At 41.3% G+C, this 22,864-nt stretch overlaps 1 protein-coding gene across 2 annotated transcripts in view; it reads left to right on the plus strand.

Moving 5' to 3' along the window:
* Positions 1 to 9,066: 9,066 nt before the first annotated feature.
* The window catches only part of PPP3CC (protein phosphatase 3 catalytic subunit gamma), a 99,145-nt gene continuing 85,347 nt past the window's right edge, over positions 9,067 to 22,864 (plus strand). For both annotated transcript variants that reach the window (XM_035022531.1, XM_035022532.1), the window contains exon 1: positions 9,067 to 9,414. In XM_035022531.1, the coding sequence (XP_034878422.1) occupies positions 9,366 to 9,414 (49 nt within the window). In that variant the 5' untranslated portion in view covers positions 9,067 to 9,365. The remainder of the gene's footprint in view (positions 9,415 to 22,864) is intronic.

Raw genomic sequence — 22,864 nt, forward strand, 5'->3', positions numbered from 1 at the left:
TTGTTTGGATTCCTTTCAGAATCTGAAAAATGGCACCTGGGTGGCTCAGTCGGTTAAGCGTCTGTCTGCCTTTGGCTCAGGTCATGATCCTGGAGTCCTGGGATCGAGCCCTGCATCTGGCTCCCTGCTCAGTGGAGAGTCTGCTTCTCCCTCTCCTGCAGCTCTCCCTGCTTGTGCTCTCTCTCTCTCTCTGTCAAATAAATAAATACATACATACATACATACATCATTTTTTAAAAAAGAGAATCTGAAAAATAGATGCTTTCCCAATATTTCTCACACACACACCCCAAAGTGCTTGCAAGTATACTCAAAACCTTAATTTCATTTATAGGAGCAGGATGAGGAGGGGATGATTTGAAACCCTTGCACCACAGGTTAATAACTTCTGCTTCAGACAAGAGTAAGATATTCACTCATTCAATAAATTATTGAGCTCCAACTTTGGGTTGGCACAGCAGTGCCCATAGCAGTGAGCAGGATAGACAAAGATGCTCCCCTTAAGGAGTGAGGGTAGACGCAAAGAAACAAGTGCAACAGGTAAAGTAGGATATTGAGGTAGAGAAATGTGAGGGTGTCATAGCTTTAGCTGGTTCGGTGATCAGAGATGTCATTTGAGCTGGCTGTAAGTAATGAGGAGGCAGCTCTGTAAGAATGTTCCAAGCGAAAGAGATGCCAAATGCAAGAGCTCTGGGACAGAAATGAGCTTAGGCTGTGTTAGGCCAGTTTGTACTAAAGCTAGTATATACAGTATAAACCAGGCCACCATGTCTGACCCGTAGCAGGCAGAGGGACAGAGGTTTGAGCTGAGTTCACAGTAGTTGGGAGTCAGGCCACTTTGGGGAAAGGAAGAGACACTTGAGGATTTTAAGCGTTAAGCAGAGGAATGACATAAATCAGATTTATATTTTAAGTTTGGAAAGATCTGTTGTGTGGGAAAATGGACTGTAGGGGGTGTAAGTTGACAGGATATGTCTCAGGAGGGCTGGCACCTCCCTCTCCAACCCCCCCACCCCATTCTAAATTTTTGGCCCAGGCAACTTGATGAATGCCAGTGCCATTTACCTTGGCATCTCACCTGTGGAATGCTGGGGCTCAGATGTGAGAGGGGTTTTAAATTCTCTTCTCCTAAATGATTGGATCGTAGCCAGTAATGACTGCCACCATTATCTCCTGCTTTGGAATGATGCAAACAAAAGTAATAGGGAATGAAGGCAGCTTTGGGGCTCCTTGTCATATCAGAGTTCTCATACAATAGGGGTCTCCCAGGAAGATCAAGGGATAACACACTGCCAAGAGGTTTGCACACTGCCCCCAAGATGGCCTGAATATCAACCTGTAAATACAAATTTACCAGTCAGCCGGACTTTCATGAGGATTTTTTACTTACAAGTGTCTAAAGAGATTCCTAACTTGATACCAGGCTATTACAATTGGTAGGATGTTGCTTTGGGCTGTGTTTTTATCTGGATTCATTAATTTTTTTAAACCTCAACCACTGGGGCACCTGGGTGGCTCAGTCGATCAAGCATCTGCCTTCGGCTCAGGTCATGATCCTGGGGTCCTGGGATTGAGCCCTGCATTGGGCTCCCTGCTCACTGGGGAGTCTGCTTCTCCCTCTTCCCTTCACCCTGCTTGTGCTCTCTCTCTCTCAAATAAATGAATAAAATCTTTAAAAAATAAACAAACCTCAACCACTGTGGAGGGTACATGCCAAGGTAATTTAATCAAAATTAAAATGTACTCATAGGAAGATATGAATTAAATATAATGCCGCATATGATGTCCACACAATATGTATTACTAATTGGGATGCCTGGCTGTTTCAGTCTGCAGAGCATGGGACTCTTGATCTATGAAGTTGAGCCCCATATTGGGTGTAGAGATTACTTAAAAAAATTATGCAGTGCTTTTCATATAAATTTAGAAGTTATATACTTTAAGATACCCTTTTTAAAAAGATTATTTATTTATTTACTTGAGAGAGAGAGAGAGAGCCAGAGCTTGTGGGGGGCAGAGGGAGAGGGAGAAGCGGGCTCCCTACTGAGCAGGGAAGCTGATGAGACCTCGATCCCAGGACTCTGGGATCATGAGCTGAGCCAAAGGCAGACGCTTAACCGACTGAGCCAGCCAGGTGCCCTGTAAGATATGTTTTCTATGTAGCTATTTTAGAAACACTCATTTTCAAAAAATATTCTATAATTCTCTTAACCTGCATTTAACACAGAAGTTTAATATTTAATGGCTTCATACAAATAGAAACTGAAACCAGGTTACTTTTATACAACAATGGAAATTAGGATTCCCTGTGTATTTGTTAAATTAAAAGCATTCATAATTATTTCTCAGAAGAACTGGTCATTAATTAAGGTTTATGGAGTGCTTAGGGAGTTTCATAAGGAAATATATCAAATCTCACAAGCTCTGTAAGATGGAAACCTAGATTTGAAAAGATTAGTAGAAATGCCAATTACATATCAATCTTGGTGATTTCAAATATCTATTCAATCCTGACCAATGCAGAAAGTAAAAAGAAAGAGAATCAGATTCACTAGTTAGATAAAAAATACCACAGCCCCTGGCCAGGTGGAGGGGTGTATAAGCTGAATGAAACAGAACATCTAACTGTTGCTGGGAACTGTTAAAGTCATGACTAAAAGCATCACTACTAGCAATAAAGTTAAGTCTCATTCATTTAAAATTGTCTGGGAAGGGGTGCCTGGGTGGCTCAGTCGTTAAGCGTCTGCCTTCCGCTCAGGTCACGATCCCAGGACGCTGGGATCGAGTCCTGCATCGGGCTCCCTGCTCAGTGGGAAGCCTGCTTCCCCCTTTCCTGCTCCCCCTGCTTGTGTGTTCTCTCTCTCGCTGTTTCTCTCTCTGTCAAATAAATAAATAAAATCTTTAAAAAATAAAATAAAATTGTTTGGGAAGGAGCTTAATTAGACTGTTCTTTTCATATTTTCATTGAGTGGTTTTGATTAGAGATGTCAGAAAAGTCCCCCAAATGAAAATGTAACACTACTAGAAATAGGCCTGGACAATAGGTCTTTGAAAGAAAAGGGCTTTTTTCTTTATTTTCACCTAGTTATAAAGTAATACTTTCTCACCACAGAAAATTTGTAAACTACAGAAATTATTGTTCATTTGTTTCTCCTAAGTCACTCATGGTCACACCACCCAGAGATGGCTACTGTTAACATTCTTTTCCACATCAGACAATGCTCCATGAGGGTTTGAACTGTGTCGATTTTATAGTTCATCACTGTATCCTACCACAGTGCCCAGCACAGTTGGCATCTGATTAACGTTTATGGAATGTACAAATATATTAATATTTCCTTCTAGCCTTTTTATGCATACATTTGCTTGTTTGTTAACAAATGGGGCCCATACTGTACATTATTATATTCTAGCTTTTTCACTTTTCATTATTTCCTGAGGCTTTTCTGATGATACCAAGTATCTCTGTAATCTAAAATATGTTGGTTTTTTGGGGCACCTGGCTGGCACAGTCAGAAGTTGTTCATGCAACTCTTGATCTTGGGGTCGTGAGTTCGAACCCCACATTGGGTGTGGAGATTACTAAAAATTTAAAAAAATAAAAGTATGTTGGTTTTTCATAATGGATAATGTTCCATCCAATATCATACTTCATGTAACCATTTCCTATGCAAATGAAATCATGTAGTACCTACTATTTTGTATCTTGCTTCTTTTGTTCACGTTTTTGAGATTCATCCATATTGTTGCATGTGTCAGTAATTATTTCTCTCTCTCTTTTTTTTTAAGATTTTTATTTATTTGACAGAGAGAGACACAGCGAGAGAGGGAACACAAGCAGGGGGAGTGGGAGAGGGAGAAGCAGGCTTCCCACTGAGCAGGGAGCCCGATGCGGGACTCGATCCCAGGACCCTGGGATCATGACCCGAGCCGAAGGCAGATGCCTAATGGCTGAGCCACCCAGGCGCCCCATTTCTCTCTTTTTTTAAAGATTTTATTTATTTATTTGAGAGAGAAACAGAGAGAGCACAAGAGGTGGGATGGTAAGAGGGAGAAGCAGACTCCCCACTGAGCAGGGAGCCCAGTGCTGGACTCGATCCCGGGACACTAGGATCATGACCTGAGCCGAAGGTAGTCGCTTAACCAATTGAACCACCCAGGTGCCCAATTATTTCTCTTTTACTAGCTAAGTAGTATTTCATTATTTGTATAATCATTGCTGTCAGGTAAAATACCTAAGAGTAGAATTACTGGGTCATAGAGTAGGTGTATATTTAACTTTATAAGAAATTTCCAAACTGGGCGCCTGGGTGGCTCAGTTGGTTGAGCAACTGCCTTCGGCTCAGGTCATGATCCTGGAGTCCCGGGATCGAGTCCCGCATCGGGCTCCCTGCTCGGCAGGGAGTCTGCTTCTCCCTCTGACCCTCCTCCCTCTCATGCTCTCTGTCTTTCATTCTCTCTGTCTCAAATAAATAAATAAAATCTTAAAAAAAAAAAAAAAAGAAATTTCCAAACTGTTTTCCAAAGTAGTTTTAGCATTTTACCCTCCCACCAGTAACGAAGTAGAGTTGCAATTGCTCCCACTCTTGCCAACACTTGGTATAATCTTTTTTCTTAACCGCTGTATTTTATTTGTTTTTAAGGGGCTCAAACTCATTACCCTGAGATCAAAAGTCACATGCTCTACTGACTGAGCCAGCCAGGCACCCTGGTACCGAGAATCTTTAGTTTCAGCTAGTGAAGTGGTATCTCAGTATGGTTTATTTTGCATTTCCCTGATGACTAACAATGTTGAGAAAATCTTTTCATCAGCCATATCTAATCTCTTCTTTGATACTGACAAATCCCTTTCCAGAGAAGTTGTGCTAATTTGTAATTTACCAACAGTGTCACTTTTTTTTTTAAAGTAATCTCTACACCCAACTTGGGGCTTTAACTCATAACCCCAAGATCAAGAGTCGCATGCTCTGAAGACTGAGACAGCCAGGTGCCCCCTAACAGTGTCACCTTTTTAAAAATTTATTTATTTATTTATTTATTTATTTATTATTTTAAAGATTTTATTTATTTATTTGACAGAGAGAGACACAGTGAGAGAGGGAACACAAGCAGGGGGAGTGGGAGAGGGAGAAGCAGACTTCCCGCGGAGCAGGGAGCCTGATGCGGGGCTCGATCCCAGGACCCTGGGATCACGACCCAAGCTGAAGGCAGACGCTTAACGACTGAGCCACCCAGGCACCCCACAGTGTCCCCTTTTAAAAATGTTTTCCAGGGGCACCTAGGTGGCTCAGTCGTTAAGCGTTTGCCTTCGGCTCAGGTCACGATCCCAGGGTCCTGGGATCCAGCCCCGCATCGGGCTCCCTGCTCCGCGGGAAGCCTGCTTCTCCCTCTCCCACTCCCCCTGCTTGGGTTCCCTCTCTTGCTGTGTCTCTCTGTGTCAAATAAATAAATAAATAAATAAATAAAATCTTTAAAATAAATAAATTAAAAAAATAAAAATGTTTTCCAATTTGCTATGTGAGAAATAGCATCTTGTTTTAATTTGAATTTTTGATTACTTATGAAGTTGAACATTTTTTAACGTTTAGTGCCTTATCTTTTATTCTTTTATAAATTCATTGTTCATGGCCTTTCCCCATACTTGTATTGTAGACCTCTTCTTTTTTTTTTTTTTTTTAAAGATTTTATTTATTTATTTGAGAGAGAGAGAATGAGAGACAGAGAGCATGAGAAGGAGGAAGGTCAGAGGGAGAAGCAGACTCCCTGCTGAGCAGGGAGCCCGATGCAGGACTCGATCCCAGGACTCCAGGATCATGACCTGAGTCGAAGGCAGTCGCTTAACCAACTGAGCCACCCAGGCGCCCTGTAGACCTCTTCTTTTGAATAGTGAAAGTTCTTTATCCTGATTTAGGAGATGCAAATATCTTCCTCTTTTGTGCCTTTTAATTGTGTTTATTTTTTTCCAACAGTCAAACAATATTCTTTCGTGATTCCTTTCATTACTTTTTTTTTTTTAAGATTTATTTATTTAAGAGAGAGAGAGACAGAGACAGAAACAGCACACGGGGAGGGGTAGAGGGAGAGGGAGAGAAGCAGACTCCACTAAGCACAGAGCCCAATATGGGGCTCAATTCCACAACTCTGAGATAATGACCTGAGCCAAAATCAAGAGTCCCACGCTTAACTGACTAAGCTACCGAGGCGCCCCCCTTTCATTACTTTTGAGCCTTGAAAGTCCTTATCTGAATTAACTAAGTTGTGTTTGATTTGATAAGTGGGGGGAGGGAGCATCAGCATCTTTCGGGATATATTAGCTCTGGAGTTACCACAATTAACCAAGTAGGATAACTTCTTCATTTTCTTTTAGATTTTTTCTTTTATTTTTTACATGTAACTTTTTAAACAAGGTTCACTTTATTTTGATATTATGGAGATTACTTAAAAATAAAATCTTTTTTTTTTTTAAGATTTTATTTGAGAGAGAGAGCACACATGTGCACAAGGGGGTGGGGAGGGGCAGAAGGAGAGGGAGAAACAAACTCCCCGCTGAGCAGGGAGTCCCCTGCGGCTGGATCCAGGGACTCTGGGATCATCCCCTGAGCCCAAGGCAGACTTAACCGCTTAACCAACTGAGCCACCCAGGTGCCCCAAAAATAAAACCTTTTTTTTTTTTTTTTTTTAAGATTTTATTTATTTATTCATGAGAGATAGAGAGAGAGAGAGCCAGAGGGAGAAGCAGGCTCCCCGCTCTCCGGGGAGCCCGATGCGGGACTCGATCCCAGGACCCTGGGATCATGACCTGAGCTGAAGGCAGACGCTTAACCGACTGAGCCACCCAGGTGTCCCAGACCTTAAAAAAATAAGTAAAACAAAAATCTTTGGGGCACTTGTCTGGCTCAGTAGAGCACGCACCTCTTAATCTCAGGGTTGTAAATTTGAGCCCCACATTGGGGCTCAAATAAAATATTCATTTTTTTAAAGATTTATTTATTTATTTATTTGAGAGAGAGAATGAGAGAGAGAGAGCATGAGACGGGGGAGGGTCAGAGGGAGAAGCAGACTCCCCGCTGAGCAGGGAGCCTGATGTGGGACTTGATCCCAGGACTTCAGGATCATGACCTGAGCTGAAGGCAGTCGCTTAACTGACTGACACCCAGGCGCCCCTCAAATAAAATCTTAAAGAAAAAAAAAAGTAAAAAATAAAATATTTTTTATTTATATTATTTTATATATTATAATATTTTATTTATTTATTTATATTGTGGAGTGGCTCCAACTTGAGATCCAAATAGTAGTTTTTTCCCCCTCTACTATTATTGTAAAATCCATCTCTTCACATTGGTTTGCAATATTTGCTTAACATTTTTGTTTTCAGCTCTCCTGTTTATGTTCTTCCAGATGAATTTTCACATCTACTATGCTGCAGGGACCAATTTGTTTTTGACCTTTAGAAATTTGCTCTATTTGATAGAAGTGTGGCGTTCTCATTACTTCTTAAATGAAGAACTTCCTCGGGATATCTGAACAATTCTCTTGGGTGGAAGCCTGATGTCAAAACCCAAGAAAACAGAACCAAATTAAATCCAGCTTCCAAAGTGCTCCTGCCTTGTTGGGGTTACTATGAATGGCCTTAGGTCAAAATTCCAAGGCATAATTCAGGGAATGACTTCACAGAGTTTATCCCCAGATCTCCTCCCAATACATAAATCTATATTAATGGAGATTTAGGCTTTAACCCTTCTAATCTTTTAGCTAGGAGCTGTCCAAAAGAACTTTCTGCTATGATGGAGATGTCCTATGCTACCATGTCCAATAAGATAGCCACTAGCCACAGGTAGTTATTGAGCACTAGAAATGTGCACTTGAGGAACTGAATATTTAAATTTGAATTCTATTTAATTTAAACGTGTGTAACCACATATGACTTATTGGCCACCAGAGTAACTGTTAAGACTGGATCTTGGATCCAGTTTCCTTGGATCTCAGTTTTAATATTACATTATCATTGCTAAACTCAAAATACTTCTGACTTTGCCAGGCACTATACTCGGTGAGGTTAGACAGTCACAGTAAGACAGTTTCTATTCTAAGCTTACAATTAAAGGAAAGAAAAGGTCAGTTTTTAACCCAGAGATGAGCTAGATCGTTAAGACTCTAGAGCCTTGCCCATCATGTTCCGCAGTAAGCATGAGCGGGGCAAGCAGGTACCGTGTCACTGCATCGAAGAGGAAGAAGAGCGGGCTTGCTTGTAGCAGAGTGGGTGACACGCAGGGCTTACAAGAAGCTCAGTTCCCTGCACATTGGAGGCCTGGCCGAGCAGCTCCGTGGAGCGGCTGCTCTCCCTTCTCTTAAACGTGGAAAGGAAGTGAGGAGGCCACGGGGCCCAGCCGGGTCTCATGCCACCTGGAATCTGAGGCCCGCCAACTACTGGACTGGAGCTGGCATGGACACGAACGCACCTCTTCCTATACTAACGGCACTCAACAAATGTGAAAACTGAAATGCGGGCTTCAGTGGTGAATGGGGGTGCGAGGGAGGGTAACCGTGGGAAGGAGCGTGGTCAGATTGACAGGGGCTCCCTAGAGACAGAGCGGTGGAAGACCAGAAGAAAAGGAGGCAGGGCTCCCGTGAGGAGGGTCTGGGAAGACAAGGGCTCTTGGCAAGGTGGCCCCAGGGTGAGGGTGACAGGAGGTTCGCGGTCCGGGGAGCCGCTGTGGGTCGCCGCGGCCAGGTCACAAGATGGCCGCTGCTTCGCCGGGGCTTTCCGTGCCGGACCTAGGGGCTGGTGGTAGGTGCTGCGGCCCGGGGCAGCCAGCTGCAGGGAGGGCAGGCTGAGGAGAGGACAAACACACCGTCGGAAGCAGGAGGGGAGAAAGGAAGCACGCGAGCGCGGGCCGAGGGCCTTCGGAAGAAGGGGAAAGCCGGGGTGGGCTACTGCCGCGGGGAGGGGGCGGGAGGTCAGGTGGCAGCGCCGGCCAGGGCGGCGGGGCTGCGCGCTGGGCCTTGGCGCGGCGGCGGAGGCGGCGCGCGCGGGCCGCCGGGAAGTTGGGAGACCGGCGTGCGGGAGCGCGCGCGCGCGCACGCGGGACCGGGCCGCGAGCAGCCGCGGCCGCCGCGGTTGCCTCCCTTAGCCACCAGCGCTCCCGACTCGGCTCCTCAGGAGCGAGCGGCCAGTGGGCCCGCATCCTGTCAGCGAGGTTCGAGGCCGGGCTGCCGCGGCCACCTCCTCCTGGTACCTGGGCCGCCCGGAGGAGCCGGGGCCGGAGCACCGTGGGCTGACTGACCCGGGGAGCTGACACCGCTGGACACGAAGGCGGAGGCGCGCGTCTGGCAGTCGCCTGGAGCCGAGAGGAGGCCGAGGGACCATGTCCGGGAGGAACCTCCACCTCTCCACCACCGAACGCGTCATCAAAGGTGCCGGGCGCGCAGGGCCCTCCTTGTTCACCCGCGGGAAACGGCCTTCGGCCGGGCGACGGCGGGGGGACGGAGGGCGGGGAGCCGGGAAGGGGGGGGCGGGAGGGCGTCGGTCCGGGAGGAGGACCTGGAGGGAGTGTGAGAGAGGGGAGGGGGAGCCCCGCAGGGCAGTCCTTGGGCGTTCTCTGATGCACCTTGATCTGTAGCTAGCTGGAGAGTGCTAATTTATCTCCCGTAGTGTGGGACTTGCGGGTGGGGTGGGGATTTCTTCTCCCGCCACCCCAAAGGGCCAGGACCCCCATCTTTTTTAAAAGAAACGATTCCTCTTTTCTCGTCTTTTATCTGTGAAGCCATTTAGGGTGATGTGGGCAGGGACTTTAGTAGATTCTTCCAAGTCAGATCTTTCTGCCGCTCCCCTTCTTTAGGATCTGATTATCTCGCCCCTCCCCCCCCCCTTTTTAAGGACGTTTACCATGTACCTTTTGGCCCACTTTCTACAGATCATCACAAGTCACTGCTGTTATTTAAAAGAAACAGTGTGGTGAAATAAATACAAATAAATCCATTTTGTGATGTGTGAAAGGGATTTGCAGATCTCTTGACATGATGTTGGTGCTTTATTTTATTTTTTTGGCTGTAGAGACTTGAAGAAGGATATTCTCTGATTCAGATGTCTAACCAAAACTAAAATGTTCCTTACTGTAGGGTTTTACATTGTAGCTGTTTCTGCTCTTAAACTACTTACACTGGTTTAAACATAACCTCTAATTTATGCACTTCTGTTCAGCCGTGACACTTAGGTACAACTCTTCGCTCTTGAGTTTTAACTATCGGTTTGAAAGCACTATTTATAAGAAGGGAGTGTACACCTAAGCGAGCTGTGTTAGTGGCTTCTGATAAAGGGGTTAGCTCTAAGTGGGCAAAGCTATTAAAATACTTTTATTTTTTCATTTTGGTAATTAGAAAGAGAAAGGAAACTAAGATTGGTGACAGAATACGTTTTTGTTTTTGTTTTAATGTGGAAAAGCCTATTGAATGTTCAGTGAAGGGGGAGAATTTTAGTGTTTAACTTAAATTTTTTCTCCCTAACACATGAATCATCATAAATGTTGATTTTCTACACTACTAATTTTAGTGTGTAACTTAGTTTTTTCCCCTCTAAAAAGTCAAGATCAGGGCGCCTGGGTGGCTCAGATGGTTAAGCGTTTGCCTTCGGCTCAGGTCATGATCCCGGGGTCCTGGGATCGAGTCCCGCATCGGGCTCTGCTCCTTGGGAGCCTGCTTCTCCCTCTGCCTCTCTCTCTGTCTCTCATGAATAAATAGATGAAAATCTTTTAAAAAAAAAAAAAGTCAAGATCATAAGTGATGATCATGAACACTGATTACCTACACTATAAGTTCAGTAAATAAAATGGGGTTTTTGAGATTTATCTACTCAGATCGTCTGGTATTATTAAGGATCGAAGTGAATTGTTCATATAACTGACATTTAGCCCTTTAACTTAAATAATTTTGACCATTTTAATGGCAGTTTTTATAGTATATAACCCGTAAAGACTATAAACCTTCTCTTAAGATAAAGAATATACCAAACATAACCTTTTTTGATAAATCAAGGTCAGTTGTGTACATTAATTTCTGTCCTGTGCTGTTAACATGGCTGGTGCATTCTGCTGTTTAAGGGTGTTGGCAGTTTCCTCCTGTACCAAAATGACTCCTTACTGCTATACTGTTTAATGCTTTTGTCTGTTTTTTGTTTATCTTCTCCAGTACTGTTCTTTATCTGTCAAAATATGCCCTTCTAATCTGCTGTTTCTAAGCTGAAGTAGGCAGGGAAACCAGATAAACCAGAATTGTGTGTCAAGTTAGAATAAATAGGATCTCAGTGAAGCTTAGTGGCAGTCCTCAGACCTTTAGGAATCCCAAATTCTGATCGCCATTGTGGCATGTAATTCCCACCATAAGATGCCATAAGATATAAAGGAAATTTTAAAATAACCCTTTCAGACCCTTAAATATAGAAGTAAAGTAAAATGAAACATAGTTAAAAGGCAGGTGCTCTCTTATTGCTAGGCATGCTCACAGTTAAGTAAACACTTCCATTGTCTGTATAATTTGTTTTTTGGCCAAATTATAAATTACTGCATGTTGTATACTTACGAGATTACGCTTAAATAAATGAAATATAATGATTTCAAGCCCTTACTTAGAGTTTGTGGATTTATCTTAAATATAAATACTGTAGTGTGAGAACTTGACCACAGCAATTTTGGCTTCTCTGTGACTTATGTTGCTTTTTTCCTGGGTTTTCCAGAGTTTGAAATAATTGAGGTTTGTTCTAAGAAAATAAGGTGTCACTGTATATGTAGCTAAGGTCCATTGTATTGGGTACTAAATCCTGATCTGATGTTATCTTGTCTGGCCAGAGTTGTCTGCATTTATTCACAGCTGGAAATCTTTTTCAGAGGTGAGACCACACCCCAGTTATTTTTGGTTCTGTCATTTCCTGTTAACTTTAAAGTCTACTTAATTGTTTTGTTTGAACAAATCTTGGAGAAAAGTGGGAGGGAGTGACTAGTATTTTAGTGTCCTTTAAACAGCAACTTTCCTAAAATGAAGAAGGACTAGACTGATAGTCAGAAAACCTAGGTTTTACTGCATCAGGCGCTTACTTGTGACCTTGCCCTTTTTTTTTAACCTTGCTTTTTTACTTAAACTCCCTCCCTTTTCTTTTTTTCCAATAATCTCATGGGCAAAATAGGGTTAATAATACCTTCTTTGTCAAGCATCTGAGCCATGCAAATGATATAACTGACATGAAAAGCTTAAGACAGGTTGTAATATGAAACATGATAGATCAGTTTCTACATAAGTGGTTAGTAGAAAAATCATTAACATTTTTTATTTTTTATTATTATTTTTTTAAAGATTTTATTTATTTATATATCAGAGAGAGAGAGAGCACAAGCAGGGGGAACAGCAGGCAGAGGGAGAAGCAGGCTCCCCGCTGAGCAGGGAGCCCGATGTGGGACTCGATCCCAGGACCCTGGGATCGTGACCTGAGCCTAAGGCAGACGTTTAACCGACTGAGCCACCCAGGTGTCCCTCATTAACATTTTTAAAAGATTTATTTATTTATTTAGAGGGCACATGAGTGGGGGGAGGGGCAGAGGGAGAGGAGAGAGAATCCCAAGGAGACTCCATGCTGAGCACAGAGCCCAACGCAGGGCTCCATCCCACAACCCTGAGATCATGACCTAAGCTGAAATCAAGAGTGGGTCGCTTAACCGACTGAGCCACCCAGGCACACCTCATTAACACTTTTTTGAGAATTCATTAACATTTGAAAAATATCAGAATTAGAAAGTATATGAAATTATAGGGCGCCTGGGTGGCTCAGTTGGTTAAGCGACTGCCTTTGGCTCAGGTCATGATCCTGGAGTCCCGGGATCGAGTACCGCATCGGGCTCCCTGCTCGGCAGGGAGTCTGCTTCTCCCGCTCCCACTCCCCGTTTGTGTTCCCTCTCTCGCTGTGTCTTTCTCTGTCAAATAAATAAATAAAATCTTTAAGAAAAAAGAAAGAAAGAAAGTATATGAAATTATAAGTTGGAAAACTGTTAAGGTCAGGAAAATACCTGTTCTACAATTTATTTTTTTTATTTTTAAGCAATTTCTGCACCCAACATGGGACTCAAACTTACAACCCCCTCTATCAAGTGTTGCATGAACTGACTGAGCCAGGCAGGCACCCCATCCCCTTCTATGATTTAGAGGATATCTGGGTGGAATCCCATGTGTAACAACATGAAGAGACCAATACAGTTCTGTCTAGTACTTTTTTAGCAGCTGGTTTCTTTCCTAGCAGTTGAAGGTGTTTATGTTTAAAAATGTAAAAATTGTTATGATTTCATTCATTCATTTTTTGTGGAGAGCCATCTGCAATGTATGCCAACAAGTGCTCATTTGTTTCTTGTTTTAAAATAATAGTTGTGTGTGCCTCTAGAACAGTCAATTGCACTGTGGCATCACTACTGGTATCTAGAGCAGAAAAAAACCAGACACTCAAATGATTGAATTGTGAAAATCTTTTAGCTTGATTTTCTTTTTTTTTTTCCTGGTTTCCAATTTTTTTTCCTGTTTGAGAGAATTTTTTTTCTTTGACAGTGATTTTTTTTTTTAAAGATTTTTATGTATTTATTTGACAGAGAGAGAGACACAGCGAGAGAGGGAACACAAGCAGGGGGAGTGGGAGAGGGAGAAGCAGGCCTCCCGCGGAGCAGGGAGCCCGATGCGGGGCTCGATCCCAGGACCCTGGGATCGTGACCTGAGCCGAAGGCAGATGCTTAATGACTGAGCCACCCGGGCGCCCCTCTTTGACAGTGATTTTTTAAAAAATGATTTATTCTCCTGGACTGAATCTTTTCCAAAGCAACAAAGAAATTTCACTAGGAATTATGTGACGGATGTGGAGAGTCCATTGTTGGTGGCCAAATGGTGTTCACAGAAAAGTCAGACTTCTTTTCAATAAGATGCTCAGACATTTCTCCCCTTCATTTGGAATTCAAGTGTATTATATATTCATAGGAGGTACTGTGTCATTTGTAGCACACAGAGGCTACTGGATCTTTAATATTCTGCCAGTCAGAATAGTGTAGCTATGGCTTTCTTAAAAGAATAGTATGGACAAAATTGCTATTTTCACAAGGTTACCCTGAAGCCTGTTTCAGTCTCTGGTACCTATGCCTCATTTATTTCCACAGTTCTTGTCCCCTCTTGCCTTTTTTTGTATTAGAATGGATTTACCAAGGGTTTGTGTGTTTTTGGTTTTGTTTTTAATTTTTTTCTTTTTCATTATTAAGGATTTTATTTTTTATTTTTATTTTTTTTAAGATTTTATTTATTTATTTGACAGAGACACAGAGAGAGAGGGAACACAAGCAGGGGGGAGGGGGAGAGGGAGAAGCAGGCCTCCCGCTGAGCAGGGATCCCAATGATGCAGGCTCCATGTGGGGGATGCAGGGCTCGATGCAGGGAGGGGGATGTGGGGCTCGATGCAGGGAGGGGGATGCGGGGCTTAGTGAATGAGCCACCCAGGTGCCCCCTTTTACTTTCTTAATAGGATTACAGTTTTTCAAAATATAATAAAGTTGGTCAGAGGTAAAAAAAAGAATACAATTAAGAATTGCCTCAAAACAGCTAGGCTTGGGAAAGGCTACCATCGTATTTAAGGATTTTGTAGTGTCTTAATGAGGGAAAGCTAAAAAGAAGAAAATGAGTTTGTTTGTTTGTTTGTTTTAAGATTTTATTTTATTTATTTGACAGAGAGAGACACAGCGAGAGAGGGAACACAAGCGGGGGAGTGGGAGAGGGAAAAGCAGGCTCCCCGCAGAGCAGGGAACCCGATGCGGGGCTCGATCCCAGGACCCTGGGATCATGACCTGAGCTGAAGGCAGTCGCTTAACCAACTGAGCCACCCAAGCGCCCCAAGAAAATGAGTTTTAAAGTATATTGGGGTGCCTGGGTAGCTCAGTCGTTAAGCATCTGCCTTCAGCTCAGGTCATGATCCCAGAGTCCTGGGATCGAGCCCCATGTTGGGCTTCCTGCTCAGCGGGGAGCTTGCTTCTCCCTCTCCCTCTGCCTCTCCCCCTGCTTGTGCTCTCTCTCTCTCAAATAAATAAATGAATAAAATCTTAAAAAAAAATGAAGTATATTATACCTGATGTGAAGTGGGGGTAACTTGTTTAGCAGAAAAAGAAGTTGTTTCAGCTACATAGGGTTTGGGGAAACATGCAGAAGTAAGGATGGAGAAAAAGTATAATTGACTAAGGAGTAGACAGCGTGGGTAAAATTAGGAACGTCAAAGAATTGAAAGACGTAAAAGAAGAAAGAGGAGAAGAGGGATAGCTGAAAACTGCTAGGGCAGTTGACATTGATTCCATTAAGGGAACAGCAAGATTATTTTGATGGCTCTGTGTTTAAAAAAACCCAAAGCTTAATTGGCTTATAAATGTAATTCAGAATTACAGATGATTCAAACATCATACAAGCAGATATTATGAAAGTGAGACAGACTTGTTTTTATTTTATTGAAGAGATTGTGAAAAAGGTAGAAAAAGTTGATAGAGGGATAAAGTAAGTATTAAAAAGCACTAATAAGCAGAGGAGATAGAAAGGGTTTTCTAAGTGTATTTCCCATCCTTGTTAATCACACCACTTACCCATTTAGTCCCTGGCTCCAATGACAAGCCTGGGAGTCAGGCCACACTCTTATCCCTTTCACTTCACATCCAGTTCTACCAGACTCAGTTCTATGGACTTTTGGTTTGTACAGAACCTTCTACGTCATCTCCCTCTCTGACATTTTGCTTATACTATTGCAGTAGCCTCTTGCTAGGGCTATTTAATGTCCATGGTGCCATCATGATCTGTGGATAATGTAGAGGATTATTATTGTTCTTGAACCCCTTTATGAGCACTTTCTGCCCATAAGATAAATTCTAATTTTGTTGATGTATAGTTCTCTTCATGCTAAACCCCCAGTACTGTGTTACTTTCTCCTCATTTCATACCCCTGTTCCCAAACTTACTTTACTCCTACTTGTAGTTCCCCAGAATGCCATGAAATTTTATATCTGTGAATGGGTTCTTTTTTTTTTTTTTAAAGATTTTATTTATTTATTTGAGACAGAATGAGAGAGAGAGAGAGAACACATGAGAGGGGGGAGGGTCAGAGGGAGAAGCAGACTCCCTGCTGAGCAGAGAGCCCGATGCGGGACTCGATCCAGGGACTCCAGGATCATGACCTGAGCCGAAGGCAGTCACTTAACCAACTGAGCCACCCAGGCGCCCTGTGAATGGGTTCTTTGCATTATTTTTATGTAGAACCTTGTGCCCCAACTTGATCAGCCCTTATTTATCTTTCAAGATTTAGCCAAGTGGACATCTGAAAAGCTTTTTCTCCTTTACTACTAAGAGGCTGTATAGAATAATGGTTTTAGAACACGGCCTTGAAATCAGACACACCTGGATTCAAATTCTGCTTCTTTTAGTAGCAGCCCGACCTTGGACCAGTCACTTAATCTCGTTTTTCCTCAGTTTTCCTATCTGAAGTAAAGGGATAATAGAACCTAGTTTACAGGGTAGTTGTAAGGATTAAATAAATGCCACAAGCTGCAGTGACAGGTGCCTAGTAAGTGCTCAATACATGTTAGCTGCTATTAGCAGCAGCAGCAGCAGCAACAGAAGATACTGCCTCCTTTATGCTCCCATGAGCAGTCTCATTGCTTTTCAAATTTCTCTAAATATTTTTATGTTATTATACTAAACAGTTCTCTTCAAGGGCAAGGACTGTGTATTATTAATGCTGAATATATTGCTTAGCACACAGGTGCTTAGTAAATGTTTAAGTGAAAGCATAAGAAGCTTATTTTATGGAAGACAGTTTAGAAAAGGGCAGGGGCTCTGCTCATTACTAGCTGTGTGACTTTTGTCATTTATTTTCCTTGCTTCAAGTTTAAAATGGGAGATAACAGTACCTACCTCAGAATTTAAAGATTGCATTTCATATTGTATGTAAAGTGCTTAACATAGTGCGCATAGTGAGTGCTTAATAAATGTTAGCTGTTCTTTATTAAGAGTTAATCTTGAATCTTAGATTTGACAGCAGATCTGTTTGACTTTATTATTATAATTTTGTAGATCTGTTTGACTTTAAGTGGCATACGTAAAATGAAGTTTTAAGAGTGTTGTATTTTTTAAAAAGATTATGTATTTATTTGAGAGAGAGTGTGTGGGGGGAGGGGCAGAGGGAGAGAATCTTCAAGCAGACTTCCTCCTGAATGGGGAGCCCAATGCAGGGCTCGATCTCACGACCCATGAGATTACGACCTGAGCCGAAACCAAGAGTCAGATGCTTAAACCAACTGAACCACCCAGATGCCCCAAGAGTGTTGTATTTTATACTTTCCAACTGTAGTCTCCTTAGGAACTTTTGAAAGGATTTAAACCTAAAATCCTTAATAAGAAAAATGGTGAAATTTTCCTTGTCTAAAGTATAGATAGAATTTTAGAAATCGTAAACAGATGTTTAAACAAATACTCGATGAATTCCTACTAGAAGCAACATGTTTCTCTTTATACTTAGCTTAAATACTGTCTTCGAAAGTACTCAGTGTAGCGTGTAATGACCTCACAAAAGTGTGACAGAAAATCAGAACTATGGAGCTTCCTATGACTAATAGCACCATGAAGAGCAGATGACTAAATGGTAGACTATATCTGGTATGAAAGGTTTGCTCCCTCACTTTACAAATTGATAATCCTTTCAAGTTTAAACTTTGTTGATCAGTAGCCTAAAGAGGTAAGACTTAATTTGTGGGCTTTTGTGTGTACATTTTGTTCTTGTGACCTAAGGCTTTGTGGAAGTTTAAAAATAAAATAGGATAAAATAAAAAACTAAAATTTTTAAAAAACATAAATAAGAGTTTTAATGAATGGCCAAAGTAATAAAGGTAATTGGTAGATTTATCCATGAAAGGAGGCTACTTATTTTTTACTTTTGCACACTGTTTTATTGAAAACATATGATGTCACTATAAACTTACTATTTCTCTCAGACTATCACTGATAGTGGTTATTACTTAATTGGTTCTGGGAGGGCTAGTTCCCAGTACTTTGAAAGCATGCTCTATGACTATCAAAGAATAGAAGGAATATCTCAAAGAGCTGTGTCAGATCAGTGAAATAAAATTACTTGTTCTAATAGGTTATGAAAGGATCTGAAAGCTGCTTATGAGTTTCAGTAATATTTAACATAACCTCTTCAGCAGTGTTTAACTGGTTCATGATTGGAAAAGCAGGTGAGTAGATTAGGAAATAAATCTGCAAAAGTAGGGCAGGCTTGCTGGCTTAAAATAGGAATGAAAGCAGGGTTATTTGTAGTGAACAGAGATAGCTATTTAGGTAAATCCTAGTGTCCCATGAGGGTAAGACCACACAATAATCTAAAAATAATAGCTTATAGGCCAATAACTTCTAAGGTTTATCTTTCATACTTACTGCAGGATTAAAGTGGTCATCACCAATGTTTTCTTTCTCTTTTATGCAGATTTGCTTCCGATGTTAGGTATACTTACCTAAAAATATCATTTGTGTAGTAGATGTATATTGTAGCAGGATACTGGACTGATTTTGCCTGTGAAAAGCCTGCAGAATTTTTTCAGTGTACTTTAGAAACTTAGTTTTAAAAATGTATTAAGTTTTTACTTTTAGGTAAGAGATTCACAGGATGTTGTAAATAAATGTACAGGGAGGTCCTATACTTTCTCCCCTAGGTCTCTGTCCTCTAGTGTCAGCATCTCACACTACCACTCACTATATCAAACCGAGAAATTGACATTAGCACAGTCCACAGAGTTTATTCAAGTTTCACCAGTTATACGTGAACTTGTGTGCACATGTATTTGTCTGTAGCTCTATGCAAGTCTACATGTGTAGACTTGCATAACTACCACCACAATCAAGATGTTTAAGTGGAAACATCACCACGAGACTCCTGTGTTACTGCCCCTTTGTACCCACACCCATCCCCTTCAAGAAACCAGTTTTATTGTTTGTTTATTGTTTTGAATCATGTGCACACTTGGTTTGATTAGGTTTTTTGCTTCTGAGTTGGAAGCACTGTTAAATAATTTTTATTGAAATAAGGTAATCTAACAACAACTGACTCATGGTAAAAAGCTAAGTTAAAATGTGTTACCAGGGGCACCTGGCTGGTTGAGTCAGTAGAGCCTGCAACTCTTGATCTCGGGGTGTTGAATTCAAGCCCAGTGGTGGACATAGAGCTTACGTAAAAATAATAATAAAATGTGTTAGCAATTTTGGAGCACTAAAAGCATTCTTGGATAATATATATAGACCTAGAATGATAATTCTCAACTCTGGTTACCAATCAGAATCAGCTGTGGAGCTTAAAAAAATGGGAGGAAAAATGGGTACTGTGGCCCCATTTTAGATTATCTGGAAAGCAGTGTTGAGTATAAAAATGCAAGTTACAAAAGAATACACAGTATGATACCATTTATATAAAATATAAAATATACTATGTTGTATATAGATACATTTGTAACAAATTATATACATGTGGGAGGATACACAACTACTTACATGTGGTAATTACCTCTGGAGAGGAAGGAATCAGATGGAGGTTGCTCAATTATATCTGCAGTATTTTAGTTCTTAAAAATATTTGAAACTCAGGGGCACCTGGGTGGCTCAGTTGTTTAAGCGACTACCTTCGGCTCAGGTCATGATCCTGGAGTCCCTGGATCGAGTCCCACATCGGGCTCCCTGCTCAGCAGGGAGTCTGCTTCTCCCTCTGACCCTCCCCCTCTCATGCTCTCTCTCTCTCTCATTCTCTCTCTCAAATAAATAAATAAAATCTTTAAAAAAAAAAAATATTTGAAACTCAGGACACCTGAGTGGCTCAGTCGGTTAAGCGTCTGCCTTTGGCTCAGGACACGATCCCAGAGTTCTGGGATCGAGTCCCGCATACCAGGGACTCGCTAAGCTCCTTGCTCAGCGGGGAGCCTGCTTCTCCCTCTGCCTGCTGCTCCCCTTGCTTGTGCTCATTCTCTCTTTCTGACAAATAAATAAATAAAATCTTAAAAAAATATATTTGAAACAGGTATGGCAAATTTAGTATTTTAAATCTACATGGTAGGTACATGGGTAGGTAGCAACATTTGTAATATTTCCTATACTATTTTATGTAAAATTATTTTTGAAATATTTCATTAAAAATATCCATACATACAGTATATTATGTGTATGTCTGGAATTTCTTCTTTTCTCCCTTTTAGTATACCTTTTATTTATTTTATTTTGGTGTCAAGAGTGGAATGCTGCTATAACAAATATCTGAAAATGTGGAAGTGGCTTTGGAACTTTGAGAAGACCCAGCTCAAGTCTCAATTTTCTGATGTCCTTCCTTGATTTCTGTAGCCACCACTGATACCCCTTTATATTCTTCCATAGTTAGAGTCTATACCATACAATGTATTGCTTAACTTCTCTGTGTTCATATTAAATCTTGTGATTTGAATATGAATTATTTTTTCTACTTAAATAGAACATAGGGGTGCCTGGCAGGCTAAGTCAGTGGAGCATGCAACTCTTGATCTTTGAGGGTTGAATTTGAGCCCCACATTGAGTGTACAGATTACTTAAAAATAAAATTTTTAAAAAATTTATTTTTAAATTATTTTTTAAAAGATTTTATTTATTTATTTGACAGAGAGAGAGCACAAGCAGGGGGATCAGCAGAGGGAGAGGGAGAAGCAGAATCAAGCTCCCTGCTGAGCAGAGAGCCTGATGCGGGGCTCTATCCCAGGACCCTGGGATCATGACCTGAGCCGAAGGTAGATGTTAACCAACTGAGCCACCTTAAAAATAAAATTCTTAAAAAAAACAGAACATAAAGTTCTTCAAGGTAGAGTCCATTTGTTAAAATTGTATAATCTATAAATGACTTACACAATGTGAACATGTAATAGGTGCCAAATAAGTATTGGATTATTTAACTTAGAATATAACTACTTCCCTAGTATTTTTGAATTTTACTTAAAGAACCCTTCCAGCTCTCTTTCTCCTATAGATTTCAGAACTTTAGACTTTAACAAATATTATTATTATCCAGTTCCATAAAGGCTAGGCATAGAAACTTAGATCTATTCTAAATGAATTATTATTGAATGGTTTGTTTTTCAGTTACTATCCTACAGTATTTCAGCTTTTAAAAGGATGACACTGGATAATTAGACTTGAATTGTAAACTTCCCCAAACTGGTATTGTTGGAGATGAAGCTAAAATGTCAGAGTTTCTTAAAGAAACAGGAGAGAGTTGGTGATTGTACCCAGTCTTTCCTAGCTTTTATTATTAGGATGAGAGAAAGGTAGTTTTAGTTGTGGTCAGTGAATTTCTTCTAAGTTTATGCTTTTAAATCAAGTTAAGGAGGTCAGCAACAGTAAGTAGAATAACGAAAGAATAAAATGCTTCATTATTACAAAGAAGAACGGTGAAGTCTTAGCATGTGGCATTGTGTGTTTCACATATTGAAGTTGATACTAGAAAGGTAAATTTAGTAATTTATTATTTTTTAAAATCTCTGTTCTCTTTTATGATAGAGCCACAAGTTGCTCACTATTCCTTAGGCAATCCAGGTGTGAAGTTTTTTTTTTTTTTAAAGATTTTATTTGAGAGAGAGCGAGTGAGAGAGCATGAGTGGGGGGAGGGGCAGAGGGAGAAGCAGACTCCCCGTTGATGGGGGGGGGAGCCCCATGTGGGCAGACGCTTAACGGATTGAGCTACCCAGGTGCCCCTGGGTGGGAAGTTTTTGAGTGTATTTCCATAAGAATTAGAGTGGATTCCAGATGACCAATAATAATCACTTCCCTGTCACTCACTTTATGTGGGTTTTTTTTTTTTTTATGTAAAAGAGACAGTTATAGCTAATTAACCTGGAATTGTATAAAATCCTTTTGTTTCCATGAGAGTGTATCTTGGATATTTGTTGTGTGTTATGCTACATAGTTCTCATTTGGATTTGAACTTTTTTTTTTTTTTTAAGATTTTATTATTCATTTGACAGAGAGAGAGGCAGCGAGAGAAGGAATACAAGAAGCTGGAGTGGGAAAGGGAGAAGCAGGCCACCCCCCCCCCACCACCAAGCAGGGAGCCTCATGTGGGCTCGATCCCAGGACCCTGGGATCATGACCTGAGCCGAAGGCAGATGCTTAACAACTGAGCCACCCAGGCGCCCCTGGATTTAAACTTTAGTGGCCTCTCAGAGAACTTATTTTTACTGTAACCCATGTTATATTACTTTGAATTATATATTAAGAAAAAAGTATTAGAGATTATTTGGTAAAGCAGTATAGCAAAAGAGGGATAAGAGCTTAGTCTCTGGAATCAACTGACCTGGAATCAAACTCCACCTCCTCCAGTTGCTAGTTGTGAGATCTTTGACAAATTTCCTAACCTCCCTAAACCTTGGTTGCCACATCTGTCAAATAGAGATAATAATACTTAATAGAGGGATGCCTGGGTGGCTCAATCGGTTAAGCGTCTGCCTTCAGCTCAGGTCATGATCCCAGGGTCCTGGGATCAAGTCCCGCATCGGGCTCCTTGCTCAGCAGGGAACCTGCTTCTCCCTCTCCCTCTGCCTGCTCCCCCTTCTTATGCTCTGTCTGTCTCTCTCTGACAAATAAATAAATAAAATCTTAAAAAAAAATAATACTTAATAGAGTGTTACTAGATTAAATGAGAATATTTATAAAGCCGTTAGCGTAATGCCTGTTGTGTAGTTAGCATACAACTAGTAAACATCATGATCACTATTATTGTTATTGCAACTCCAATTAAGAAAATTGAAATCTAAAACCTATATTGAAA

Source organism: Mirounga leonina, unplaced genomic scaffold (assembly GCF_011800145.1).
Source record: "Mirounga leonina isolate KUSES-001 unplaced genomic scaffold, KU_Mleo_1.0 Mir_176, whole genome shotgun sequence".
NCBI classification, from domain to species: Eukaryota; Metazoa; Chordata; class Mammalia; order Carnivora; family Phocidae; genus Mirounga; species Mirounga leonina.